Source organism: Leptosomus discolor, chromosome 20 (genome assembly GCF_034619465.1).
Source record: "Leptosomus discolor isolate bLepDis1 chromosome 20, bLepDis1.hap2, whole genome shotgun sequence".
Lineage (NCBI taxonomy): Eukaryota > Metazoa > Chordata > Aves > Leptosomiformes > Leptosomidae > Leptosomus > Leptosomus discolor.
In genome coordinates, this window is record NC_141410.1 from 8,018,333 (window position 1) to 8,032,129 (window position 13,797).

A 13,797-nucleotide genomic window follows, 5' to 3' on the forward strand; every position below is an offset into this window, starting at 1 on the left:
CCCGTGAGCAATCCAGTGGCACGCAGGAAAGCTATGCAACCCGCCAGTCCTCCTCGCTGAGAAGCAAGCTGGCTCCCGCTGCCAGCTCTCTGGGTATTCCCCGAATAGACATGGAATTCGCTGAGTCTTATTATAGGTATAAAACTGCTATTTTTGACACTACGGGTAGACTGGGGGGGGGGGGGGGGGGGGGGGGTGTGTCGCTGGCTGTATCCTGGTTTTTTCTCTCTCTTGGACAGCTGGCTTTGTTTTCTCACCCAGCATTGATGAAAGGTGCCAGATTCAGGGCATTTCTTTGGGTTAATTTCTGTCTTTTATGTGAAGCAACATATTTGACATGAGTTTGTTAAAGGCCTCTGAATTTACACTTCTGATGGCAAAATTTGCTCTGTTTGTCTAAAGTGTGTAACATGCCTATAGCACACCTGACCCCAGCTCACCCCAATGGAAGATTTGGGTGTCACCATCCCCAGCTCACCATAGAGCCCACTCTGGGGACACTGTACCCTCCAAAGCAGCCCCTGGCCTGGGGGCATTTAGGGATAACAGCAAACGTGGCCAAGCCTTGCCAGCCTGAGATGCTCGGTGGCTGGTGGCTTGTTTTGTTCTCTTGGTAGTGTGACTCTCAAGTCTTTGTGAACTCAACACCAAAATCTAGACCTTCAATCGTGTTTGGGTACTGAGTGCTGCCTGAGGTTGCTGCTGGAGGAGAGGAGAGGGAGAGGGAGAGGAGAAAGAAGGAGAAGGAGAAGGAGAAGGAGGAAAAGGAGAAGGAGGAAAAGGAGAAGGAGGAAAAGGAGAAGGAGAAGGAGAAGGAGAAGGAGAAGGAGAAGGAGAAGGAGAAGGAGAAGGAGAAGGAGAAGGAGAAGGAGAAGGAGAAGGAGAAGGAGAAGGAGAAGGAGAAGGAGAAGGAGAAGGAGAAGGAGAAGGAGAAGGAGGAGAGGGAGAAGGAGGAGAGGGAGAAGGAGAGGGAGAAGGAGAGGGAGAAGGAGAGGGAGAAGGAGAAGGAGAGGGAGAAGGAGAGGGAGAAGGAGAGGGAGAAGGAGAGGGAGAAGGAGAGGGAGAAGGAGAGGGAGAAGGAGAGGGAGAAGGAGAAGGAGAGGGAGAAGGAGAGGGAGAAGGAGAGGGAGAAGGAGAAGGAGAAAGAGAAGGAGAAGGAGAGGGAGAAGGAGAAGGAGAAGGAGAAGGAGAAGGAGAAGGAGAAGGAGAAGGAGAAGGAGAAGGAGAAGGAGAAGGAGAAGGAGAAGGAGGAGGAGAAGGAGGAGGAGAGGGAGAGGGAGAAGGAGAAGGAGAAGGAGAAAGAGAAGGAGAAGGAGAGGGAGAAGGAGGAGGAGAAGGAGAAGGAGGAGGAGAGGGAGAGGGAGAAGGAGAAGGAGGAAAAGGAGAAGGAGAAAAGGGGAGAAAAGGAGAAGGAGAAAAGGGGAGAAAAAGAGAAAGAGAAGGGGAGAAAAGGAGAAGGGGAAGGAGAAGGAGAGAAGAGGAGAAGAAGGGAGAAGAGAAGGAGAAGTGGAGAAGAGGAGAAGGAGAAGAGGAGAAGGAGAAAGAAGGAGAAGAGAAGGAGAAGGCGAGAAGGAAAGAAGGAGAAGAGGAGGAAGGGAAGAAGGAAAAGAGGAGCAGGGGAGCAGGGGAGCAGGAGCAGGGCTCCGTGTTGCGGCGGGGCGCTGCCTCCGCGGCACGGCCGGGCGGGCGGGGCGGGGCGGGGCCGAGGGCGGGGATTCCCCCGCGTCACAGGGAGGGGTTTCCCCGGCGGCCCGTGGCCCAGGCGCCCCGCCGGGGCGCGGCGGGCAGTCGGCGCGGGGTCGGGGTCGGGGTCGGGCTGGAGGCGGCCGCGGCGGTGTTGAGGCGGAGCCCGGCGGAGCCATGACCTCCCGCAGGTAAGGGCGAGCGGCTGCCCGCGGCGGTGGCCACTCCGCGGCTACCGGCTCGGACCCACCCCCCCCCCCCCCCCCCACCGCGGTGGGAGCCGGCGGTGCCGGGGAGGGGTGCGGGGGCTGCAGCCCGGCCCCCCCCCCCCCTGCCCAGGCACCTGCGGCCAGCCCGCTCCGTGGCCCCCGCAGGGCGTTTCGGGGCGCCCCGGTGCCCCCCGCCCCGGGCGGCGGAGCGCTCCGTGCGGGCGGGAGCAGCCTCCGTCCTCCGGGCGTCTGGGCTGAGGAGGCTCCGCAACGTGCGCTGGAGATGCTGGAGGCGGGGGAGGGGGGGAAGCCGAAACGGGACCGAGCTTTAAAACTTGCTTGAAATATCTTTGTGGGCTGGGAAAAAAACAAACAAACAAAAAAAAAAACCCACCAAAAAACTTTGGTGCATCTGGTGTGTTGTCGGTACCTCCCCCAGCTTCTCCCAAAGAAGCTTTTTCAAGGCTCAGTCTTTTTTTTTTTTTTTTTTTTCTCTTTTTTTTCTCGGTGGTGGTGGCAGAAGATCGTGTGACTTGGGGGCATTGTCCCTTCTCGGTTCCTCCTTCTAAGCTCTGGCTTCAAAAGGGGTCAATAGCCGTCCAGGTCTCTCTCCCAGCCAGCTCAGGGTGCTGGTCGCACGCAAGAGGGGTTTCTTAATAGCTGGTTTGGGGTTTCTTCCTTCTTGTCCCTCCTTTCGTGGAAGGCAGCCTTAAGGTGACCTGAAAAGGCGTTTGTTGGTAGTAGAAGTCAAGTGTGTTTTGAAAAACCCTGAGGAGGGGTGGTGGCTGGGGAGCAGCCGTACAGCTGACGGTCCCTTCAAGCTGAGAAGCGGGATCGGTTACAGGACAGGGAGTGCTTGTTTGGGGTTGGTACAGCACCGAACACGGGCAGGTCATGAGCAGGGTTTCCCCAACCACCTCTTGAACATGTAGTAACTCCATATTCTCCTCACGCACGTTCCTCCAACGCCAGGGTTCAGGGGCTTGGTTGCTTTTTTTTGGGTCTCTTTTTTGCCATCCAGCCACTGGCTGTCTCCCCGGGACAAGCGGTGAGCCGTGTTTTGTAAGCGTCTGGTTCAAAGCACGCAGAAGAAGTTTAGGAAGAGGCAGCGTTCATCTGGGCGGTGCCACGTGGAGTTACAAAACACGCTTGCTGATGGGCGATGGAGTAAAAAGCAGAGGGCTGGGACTTGGGGCCCGTGGAGTTTCTTCTCTGCTCTAGTAGTGCTTTCTGCACCCACGGGCAAGTCAATATTTGCCTGCACTGCCCATGCCTTGCTAGCTGCACCCTGTCGGGCAGTTGCTGAGGGCAGCAGACTGCTAGAGACAGCAGACTGGTTGCAATGCTGCTGCCAGCTCAGCCCTTGCAAGAGTCCTGAGAAACCTGGCTGGCTGGTCGTACTGCCGCTGAGAAGGGATGAGGGCTGCGTGGGCTGGCTTTTGGGCTGGGGGTTGATTGCTCCCAGCATCTGTTGCCCCCCCATCCTTTGCACCGGTGCACTGGAGCGCTGGATTGGCTGCTCCTGGTTCTGTAACGCTGCTCAGGTCCTTTTTCCCCGCGTTGTGGCAAGACTGGCTTGAGCCCAGCCTTTCTTCTCTTGCCTAGCAAGATGTAGGGTGCCTACCAGATTTGTACGGCATCTTTCTCTTCTGCCTGAGCCCTGGCTGATGCTGTTCCCCCTCTGGCTCAGAGTGTGGCCTGGTTCTGCCCAGGTGGCTCTACTGAGATCGTGACCTGTGCTGGCGGAGCGTTGAGAGGCTCGAGTGGTTCTTCACGAAGGATGGTCCAGCTAAAGTACTAAATAGTGGCTCCTCTGTGTACTGTCAGCATCGTACCTGCATCCTTCCTTGCAGGTCATTCAGGCTTGTATGGGAACCCCCGGAATTCAGGGCACTTGGTCATTAATAGGCTTACAGGCTGACTTAGAAAGGCTGGTGGTGTGGAGCTGCTGAAAGGCAGCATCCAGCTGGCCTGTTGTGCTGAAAGAGGGCACTGGGAAGCAGGGCGATCTGCGAGGAGAGGCGATTTCTCAGTAGCTCCATCCCAACTGAGGTGCTGGTTCCTCCCTTCAAGGACCACCTCTGTGTATTCGCTTTGCATCAGGGGCTGCGGCGAGGCTGTCACCAGCTGGAAATCCTGGGAGCTGGTGTGGATGCGAGTGTGACTGTGGACTGTCACTTGGGTTTACAGCGTGTGACCTGCCACCTGCGTGCTTAGTATTTTCATGGAAGGCAAAATAAACCTCTTTCTGGGTGTTTGGCTTCTTGGGTGAGCTCTCATGGTGGCCATGCCGTGCTGTGGGGACAGGTACCAAGGACTGGTGACACTGCTTGTGGCCTTTGGGAAGGCGACGGTAGTGAGAGCAGTGGCCCTGTGTCAGCGTGGGGGGGGGTGCGCACGTATGTGACATGAGGGGGATCGAGCCCCGTTGCAGAAATAAAACGAGCTCGTTGCCGGCCGCCTAAACCACAAAGCTGTTGCAAATACCGAGCTCCAAGCTGCTGCCAAGGCCTTATTGCGTTATTTCTTAGAAAACAGCTTGTTGAAAGAATGACCATTTCTTTCCCTCTCCCAGCTTTACTGGCATGTGACCTCTCAAGGGCAGGAAAGGTTTGGAGGTCGGGGACGTACCACCCTCCAGCAAGGACAGAGAAATCATGGTTCCTCTACAACAGCGAGAGCCCACGAGTCTAGGAGTAACCGCCGTCCCCCCTCTGCTTTGCTGCTTGCGTCAGCTCGGGTGCGATTAGAAGCCTTTTGCTGGGACATAGAGATCTTGGTGGATAAACCTCACATCCCCGTTGCTGACCCGTAGCTTGCAGATCCCAAACACCCTGTTTCTTTTTCCCAGAAAGGAGTCTGGAGCGCTTGGTAGGTGGCAGCTGGCTTGTGCGTTGCGCTGGTCTGTAGGGCAGGCTCGTTCTTTACGGTTTCCTGGGATGCTGTGGCTGGGAGGAAGGGAAAGTCTGGAGGAAATGCCAGCTTTGGGAGCTGATTGTCTCTCCAAAGTTTGCCCCAGTTCTGCAGGACTGAGTGCTGAGTGGCACTGTCCCAGAGTCGGTGCCTGTGTGTGGTAGGTTATGGAGTTAAGCATGGCCTGGCAGGCGGCTTACAGCACCATAAGGGTGAACCTGCCCTGGGAAGGGACCACTGAGACCGAAGGGACCAAGTTCCCAGTTTTTGGGGCAATGAATGAGCAGGCTAGTGGTGTGCTCTGGTGAAACGCTTCCATTTCTGTAGCAGACTTGACGAAGAGCTGCCGAGCGGTATCCCGTATCCAGAGCCGAGTACATTTGTTTGACGACTTTTTCCCCGCGTTCAGATGAGCCTTTTTAAAATCTCGCTTGCTGCTGAGCTGAATTACTTTGTCCGCCCTGATTTTATGGCACGTTGTGGGTGGTTCCCTTTGAAGTCTCGGATCGCTTGTAATGAGGAGTGTAAGCAGGGCTGCTGCCGCCACCGGCGTGGGAAGCGGTGGCTGTTCCAGCATGGCTGATAAGTCGGGGTTGGCCAAAGTCCTGCATGTGATTTCTCCAAGAATGGTTTACCGCGCTTGTGCGGGCCGTATCGCTGTGCATCCAAGGCATCAAATGCATCCAGCTGTATCCTGAAACCTTGCTTGCTGTCCAACCTTGAGCATCTGCTGCAGTGACAGGGACTATGATGCCAGTCCCCCGGCCAGCTGAGCTGCCTGCGGTCCCAGCGTTCCCACTCCCTTTACCAGTAAGAAAACACATGCTTCCTGCGCTGAATCCAAATGTAAATACTAACCTTGAGTGTTTGCAATAGCTGCTTACTTTGGCAGCTGGGGTGGTGGTGGTGGCGGGGTAACTTCTGGTCCAGGAAGCAAAACCAGGTCAGTGTTTTGGCATCTTGGATGTTCATCAACACCACATCACGGGCAGAACTTAGGGCAACGGTGGCTGGAACCGGGATGGCTGCGGATCTCGCTGGCTCCCGGGAGCGTGCTCAAGCCCACGGCTGCTGCGGTGTCTCTGAAGTGCAGGTCCCGAGTGGTAAGCTCAGAAATGTCCTCTGGCGGTTTTGTTGTGAGCTGTTCATTTCCATCTCTTCATTTCCATCTCTTCAGGCGGTACTTCAGCACTTGGCTCGGGGGGGGGGGGGGCCGACTCGTGCTCAGCTCCAGCGTGAAAAGGGTCCGTCACCATGAAAAGGGTCAGTCAGCCTGGGCAGCTGGAGACAGGTCACAGCAGCAGCTCCAATTCACACCCTGGCTTCGTTTGTGGTGGCTTGCTCACATAAGCAGCCTTCACCAGAACTTCCCAGCAAGGCAACTGGTGCCTTTTGCTTCCCTCCTTTGCTCCTGAGTCTCAGCTTGGGTTTTCCCTGGTTTTCTCTCTCTCTGGCCAGGCTGTATGAAGATGCCTTTGGACACAGGCTCTGTTAGCTGCAGTCTGGGAGAATCAGAGCTCAAAGGCTTTTGCTCAGGGGACTTGCAAATGTGTGCTGGGACTGCCTATATGCACCCTGCCTGGATGGGTGGGGAGGTGAGAGATGGGAAATGCAGTGAGAGGAGCAAGCATGCTTTTTTGTCAGGTTTTACTATGGTAAATGAGGGTGAGAACATTGGCAGCAACTTAAATTACCCCTCAATTCCAAACCCCCAGCCTACTGTTTATTTCCAGATAGGGCAAGTTCCTCAGTGCAGGTCCTGAAATGCATAAATACACTGTTCTCTCCCCGTTTCCAGGGGGGAATAGGAACGGTTAATGCCCTAGCTCAACGACAGAAAACCAGCCTTGCCTAGGAGAGGTTTTTGGATCGGGCCCTCGGTGATTTTTCCAGTATCCTATGGTTCGCCCCCAGGCAGAGTGAGCTGCTCTCGTTGTGGTCGCAAGACAAACGAAGCGCTCTCGGCCCTGGAACGCGTTTCTCGGATGCAGCTGTATCTCTTTTGCAGGCTGCCAAGGAGAATTCCTCGCCGTCTGCCGCGGCAGGGTATGGCAAAGCGCACCGAGGAGGAAGCCAGTCTTCCAGCTCGTACTGCCAAAGCTAGACTGAGGGCGAGTTTCCTTTGTGGCTGGGTGGTACCGGAGCTGCTTCCATCAGGGTTTCAGTTAATGGGGTTTCTAGGAGATGAGTCTTCTCAGGAGCCTTGGAGGCACCTGGATGGATGAATCGGAGCTTTGTGCTCCAGCGGAGCTGTGCCAGCGGAGCAGCAGTAGCCAGCTGGACTCTCCCAGGTGTCCGGGTCTCGCCCAGCACGGAGCTGCACGAGCGCTGCGAGCGAGCCAGCGGGCACGGGGAAGGCTGCTCCCAGTGTCCCCAGCACCTGAGCTGCCCCCACAGCGAGACCCTTGTGCCCCCAGAGCAGCTCAGCTGGCCAAGGCACGCTGTGGGGGCTCGGCAGAAGCGTGCCTGTGGCTCTGCGGCTGGGAGCCGCTGCTCCTCGGAAAGGGGAACAGGGCTCGGTGCCGCTGGCATCGCCACAGAAAACCTGGCTCGTGTGTCAGCCCCAGCGCCCAGCTGGAGATGCTTCTTGGTGTGCAAAAAAGAGGGGGGCATTGGCATTTTCCTGTGCTCAGCGAGGCAGACGCTGCTTCTCACGGAGCTCTTCCCAGGGGCTGGCTTTTCATGTTGGCCACTACGTGCTGGATCTCTCGCTGATGCCATTTAAGGCGTGTATTCTGTGATGGGGGCTTTGACTTACTCCTCAATTTCGAAAGGACTGGCCTAACCAAAGGGCTCCTTTATCCCTGGTGCCCATCACCTTTGTCACTCCACGAGCAAACCAGCAGCCTGGTCCCTCTTAAGGAGGGTCCTACAAGTGGGGAACCCGGCACTGAGAGCTTTTCTGTTCCCAGCTGGGTCACTGACTTAGGTGATGAATAGATGACAGTGTCTTCGTGGTGCTCACCCTCCCACCCTTGCCGTGTAGATGCCTCCTCATCCCCAAATGTCTCGCTCACCTGCCCTGAGGGACGAACAAAGCTAACACCTATTTCCAAGCTAAAAACAAGCCCGTGTGGGGAGGAGAAGGACTCCTAAGGCTGCAACTCTCTAAGCGTTGATTAGGCCTTTTTCTGCAGTAGGAATGGATTTATTCCGTTGCTCTTTCACTGCCTCGACCAAAAGCAGCGGTTGGAGCAGGGCTGCCCTTGCTGCCTTACGCCGTGAGCGGTGGGGAGGGATGGAGAGCGGCTCCCGCAGCCCGATTGCATGTTCCAGGAAATGTGCGTAGGATGGGGCCTAATCAGATTATGGGGCTGGTCCGTTTGCAGGCTTCCTGCATGAGTCTGAAGGGAAGAAGGAAATTCTTCGCATTAAACCAAGCTGGAAATCAGGAACTGTGTGCTTCCTGCGTGCGCGGGTGTTCTGCAAACAGCTCACGCTGCTGCTTGTATGAACGGTGCTCTCCAAGGACCCCTGCCTGCTCGTGGGGGCTGAGGGACATGCTTGGAAGAGGGGTACGCTTCAGCATCTCCTCCCGGGCTTTCTGAGCTTCTGCTCTCCTGTAGCAGATGCTGTGGCTGTCACAGGTGTCCCAGGCAGGTCCCATGTGGAAAGGATGTTGGTGTGATCCAGCTGCAGTAAAAGCATCTGCGAAGTGGTCTGGGAGTGTGTGACTGTGAGTATCAGGCTTTCGGGCCTTGGGAGGAGCGGGGCGCTGTGTTGGAGGAGGTTTTCTGCGTCAAGTCCGAGGCATTTCCACGTGGACAAGAGAAACCGATGAGTCTCATCCTCTGCTGCATCTTCTGTGAAACGCCCTCGTGGTTGTTAACGGTGGGATGGTCTTGGTGTCTCCATGCTGAAGCCCCAGCCCTTCTGCTCTGCTCTGCTCTGTCTGGGCCCTCCATCTACCCTGCAGAACGGGCTGCGGGACCTCCACGGACCCATCTGGGAGACAAGTGAGCTCTGTTCTGCCCCCAGCACCAGGGGCAGCGAGCAGGCACCCCAGTAAGTGCCTTGAGGAGGTCACTTGGTCCAGCCACGGCTGCTGGCAGGAGCGTGCGTGCCCAGGGTGAATCACAGCAGCGTTCCCTACAGCCCCACTCTCCAGGGCTTGGAGCTGGGGAAGCCTCTCACAGCAAGGAGTGATTAAGTTTATCTTCCTTGTTGCAGCTTCTTGGTGTCGAAAGAAGCACTGGGGGAGGAGAGGGCGAGCTGAGTGTTCTGGCTGGGCTGGTGTTTGCTGCAACTGTCCCGATTACGTTATCAGGTGAAGAGCCTGTCCCTGAGCAAGTATCTACTCAAGGTTCCCTGTGCACAAAGCTGGCGGGGGTGGTTCCCAGCCTGTACTTGCTGTGGCTGGTGGCTCTTGATCTTTCCAAGGAAAAGGCAAGCAAGGATGTGGGACTGCTTGCTGACCTGGGAGAAAGGGCACCAACAGCAGGGAGAGGCACGTGCCGGACGCGGGCAGTCTCAGTGTGCACCTCCACACGGTCCCTCTCGTGCACGGAGATGGAGTGGCTGTGCAGGTTTCCAGCATCTTTGGCAGTAGCCTCCACTGCCAGGCTGAGTTCTCAGTTTCCTCCTACAGTCCAGGCAATCTTCGTGCCTTGGTGTCAGCTTTTGTATTATCTGGGGGAGAAGATATCTGTGCTGTTGATGCACAAGGGCCTTTTTGTGCAACCTTGCCCTTGCCTTTTTCCTATCCAGCTGAACAAGAACCCTCCTGTGCCCTTAGGATAATAAGGTCTGGAAATTCCTCCCGTTCTCAGTGTAGAGTCATTAGATTTATCTGGATGGTGCCATGGCTCTGTTGAGCTGTTTGCTAACCTCCTGTGGGTGCTACAAAAGAGATTTCTTTTTTTTTTTTCCCACTTAAATAAATTTCAGGCTTGCAATAGCCCGCACCAGAACAGCTAGATAGGAAGAAGCTTCTCCTTGCGAGCAGCTGTGGTGACCCAAGGCTAAACAAGAAATCTGCCACTCTGTGCTGGGGTGGAGGAGAGCTGTGAGAGTGGGGAACCAGCTGTCTGGAGTCAGCAGGAGGAGAGAGGCTGCCCTCCATCTGTCAGGGGGGAGGCAGCTGGGCCAGAGAGCCTTCTTCTATACCTGACCATGCTCCCCCCATCCCACGGGGCTGCAGCTTCTACGCTGGGCTGCGCCCTAGCTCTGTCCCTGGGGTGTCAACACTGAGAGTAAAGCTGCAAACTGCAGTTCACATCTGTGGTGCCAAAGTGAATGTGGCTTCCCCCTGCCCGCCCCCCCCCCCCTCCAAAATGATATATTTTGCAAGTTCCCTTTTTGGTCAGACTGAATGTACCAGTCAGCTTTCCAGGGAACTGTCTCGCCCCGGCTATTTTAACCCAGACGAGGGAGAGAGGAGCTGAGGGAGGGCAGCCTTGCGTGGCACCGCCAAGGAGATGGTGCCTGTTCCCTCCCATTGCCCCGTGCTCCCTCCAGGGTGGCACAGCCATGCCAGCCCCAGGCTCTTTGGTCCCCCTTCCCACCCCGCATTGAAAATCCCGTTTCCTTCTTCCTCGCCTTCTGGGGTGCAGCTCACCTCTGCCCAAGTGGCAGCAGGGTTGAGCAGCTCGGGCTCTCTGGCTTGAGACGGAGATGGGTTTGAGAAGATGCGCCCTGCGGGTGCCAAAAGGGTGTAAAAAGGCAGTGATTGGGTTGACAAAATGGTGGTAAAAGACCTGTCTTAAAAATATCAATAGGACCTAGGCAGGAGATTGGAATATGCATCTTCTCCCCCTGCTCCGAGGAGCTTTTGAAGGTTTTTTTGGTGTTTGTTTGGTTGTTTTTTTTTTTTTTAAATGGAGTGATTCCAGTTGGAGAAACTGAGGGAAGACCTGCTCGGAGGGACAGGAGAGTAAGCAGTCGGCAATATCACCAGCGCTGTGCTGGGGCTCTCTGCTAGATGCTGCCTCCACGGTAACGGTGAGGTTACGCACAGGCTGGGACGGCTTGAACAGCCTTGGGAGTTGGGGTAACCGTGAATACTTGACATAGGCAGAGGAGAGCCCATCCCTTGGGACACGTTGTTTGGCCTTGGGGATTTCAAGAGGGTGGGAAGGTGACGAAGATTTGATTTCAAAACAACAAAAAAATCCCCCTTCACACCCTTGAGCAGCATCCCTACCGTGTGAGGTAGTTGCTAGGGCTATATTTGTCCTTGGTTTGTTTTTTTAGGGGGTATTTTGTTTGTTTGTTTGTTTACTCCCCTTCCTCCCACCCTCCTGAAATATTTCCATCATCTCCTCTCTAAGAAGTGTAACAAGCCCTGCCACTGATTAAATTCTAAATATAGCTGTGGTATTTTTTTTTGCTTTCCAATTCTTCATGATCTATCTAGGTAAAAAATAGCCCTGGCGTCTCTTCAAAGGGGATATGGGCCTGCCGTGGGCTATATTTTTGTCTTGTCACCCTGCCCAGGTCCGAAATAAACCCCCTCGTTTTTAATTAGCTCGCCGGGTTATATAATCCTGAAAGCCAAGGATTTCTGGGCTCGGCAAGAACGCACGTGACGCTGCGGGCTCAGGCGGATCGCGGCAGGCGAAGGTGGCGTGTCAGGGTAGGGGCAACGCAGCAGGAATCTCCTCTCCTCTTGCTGGCCCTGGTGCCAAGTGGGAGGGAGCCTGGGGAAGCCGAGATGCTGTAGCATAAGGTTCTGCTTTTGCCTTGCTTCTTTGTTTATTTGTGTATTTCGATGGGGTGCTTGAAGATGAATCTGCTGAATGAGGAAGGGCCTGGTTGATGGTGGAAGCTCCTGGGCTGTCTGTGTTGCCTTGGGGGTTGGTTTTCATTTGTCCTTTGCGTCTGGGAGAATGGGTCAAGGTGTTTCTGCCCTTGGCATCATCCTAACGATAAGTCGTTTTACCCCTGGTTGAGTGGAGCGCATTTTTTTTTTGCCCATAGCCCAGGTCTGAATGCTGAAGTATTCCCCGACTCCCATCATCCAATATGAAAGGGGGGAGCCAAACTGTTCCCTCTCCCTGATGCTGTCAGGTGCAGGACAGTGCAGAGCCTCTGGCCCTGCTGCTTTACTTGCTCTCAGAACATTTCTCTGGAGTGCCTGAGGACTCCTGCTGTAGTTAGTGGCCGTCCTTGTGGTTTGCACATGGGATCCCGACTGACTTTGCAGGTTCCCGCACTCACAATGACCCTGGTTGTCCCGACGTGGGGGTGATCCCCTCGCAGGAGCATCCAGCAGCCTTCTGCTCTCTCAAAGTGCTTCCCTGCACTTACCAAAGCGGCTCATCCCAAGCTTCCCTTCAGCCTCTCCATGGACAGCCCAGAAGATGAGCAGACCATGCGAGAAGGGAGAAGCCCTACAGAGCTTTACGAACTTTCTAACCACCAGATGGAGCAAAGGAACTTAAAACACCCATGGCTGACACTTTGGCATGGGGCTGCTGTTGGGCGCTGAGGGGTAACCGCCGCCCTGTGGGCAGCTGCTGGACCTGAGCTGGGCTTTGTGGTGAGTTCCTTCTCTCCAGCCTTTCCCTAGAAGGCAGGGCTCAGGATTATCCTGGGAGGCTGTCTTGGCGCCTACCTAGGTGCAGCTACACGTGGATTGTGAGCCTCTTCCTTGCCCTTTGGTCGTAACCTGCCGTACAGGCTGCAGTCCCCACTCCCTGGCACGTCTTTTAGTCAGGGCTTATTCCAGCCTGTGCAGGGGAAGGACGTGCTGCAATGGCAATGCCCGTTTGCTCTCCAGGTTGAATCAACCCACTGGCTAACGTCATCTGTGTCTCAGACCAGAGTTTCAGTCCTGCTCTGGGTAGGGCTTGGGGGTGGAGGGGTCAGTATTTCTTGCTGCTGTAGCTTTAAAGCAGTGGAAACTTGGCGGTGTTGTCATCTCGACGGTCAAAGCTAAGAGGAACCGGTGTGCTTCCAGGAGCGCAATTTAGTGAGGAAGGCACGGTTTTGAGGTGTTTGACTGGGTTGAAACTGGCCGGTTTTGGTGTCCCTCCTGGCCTCTGGAAGAAGAGGGATGCAGTGCAGCTCTGGGATTTGAACAGACTTCTCCAAACCTTAAACCTCTAGTTTGGCGTTTAGCAGAGCTGGGCATAAACCACAGGATTAAGGGTCTTGGGACCAGCGTAAGCGAAAATGGACTGGAATTGCCCATGGCTGTTTTTTAGGTGAGTGTCTCGAAGCAGCCAGCTGGGGATCTCGGGACGAGCAGTAGTGCAGGCTGTTTGCACATGGTCCCTCTTGTGTGATGAGCCATCCTACAAACGATCAGCTCCCCCAGCAGGCGCAGTGACAGCAGCCAGGGCGACCTTCCCACCACCTCTTGTCACCCCTACTTCATGCACGGGCGTTTGGGCAGCGACTCTGTCCAGTGTGAAGGCAGACAGCCGTTTCTCCTCTTCAGCTTGTACAAATATTTGTCCCAGAGGACAGCTCTCGCCTCAGTTGCTGCGGGTTTGCTTGGCTCATGGCAGAGGGTTCTGGTGAGCCTGTTTGGGGAGAAGAGAACGCTGAAGAGGTTTCTGCTTGAAGGGATGGCTGAAAAGCGGTGGAAAGCACCATACTGTCCGGTAGTGAGTACATGAGAAAGCTGAGATGTAGTTTGAACTCTGTGAGGAATCCTTACTGCAACAACAAAGCACATTAACAAAGTGTAGAGGAAAAAGCTTGAGGAGAACAGCGCGGGATCTCATGCAAACAGCTGGCCTTAGCTCTAGCAATCTAGTTCCAACCGATAAATGTCCGGGGGGTTATATTTAAGCACAGCATCTCAACGGCTCAATTAGGGATTTTTCTCGAGTGCTAAGTAGACAGGAGACTTGAAATGAGTGAGTCTGGGTGATGCTGAAGAAAGCAGCGGTGCCTTCTTGCTCAGCGTTCTCCTCCCAGCCCTGCGATGGCTATCTTGCGTGGTGGCAGGCTGGCTCGCTCAGCCCAGGGGCGATGGAGTGCGGGGAAGCTGCAGGGAGCAGGGGGCTGCGAAGCAGTTCGCAGCAATAGCTCACAGCAGGCG

The 13,797-nt window shown here is 55.3% G+C and overlaps 1 protein-coding gene across 1 annotated transcript in view; it reads left to right on the top strand.

Moving 5' to 3' along the window:
* Nucleotides 1-1,859: 1,859 nt before the first annotated feature.
* The window catches only part of LOC104345923 (tyrosine-protein phosphatase non-receptor type 11), a 55,419-nt gene continuing 43,481 nt past the window's right edge, over nucleotides 1,860-13,797 (top strand). Inside the window, exon 1 of the mRNA XM_086475970.1 lies at nucleotides 1,860-1,874. Coding sequence (XP_086332096.1) covers nucleotides 1,861-1,874 — 14 coding nt within the window. The 5' untranslated portion in view covers nucleotide 1,860. The remainder of the gene's footprint in view (nucleotides 1,875-13,797) is intronic.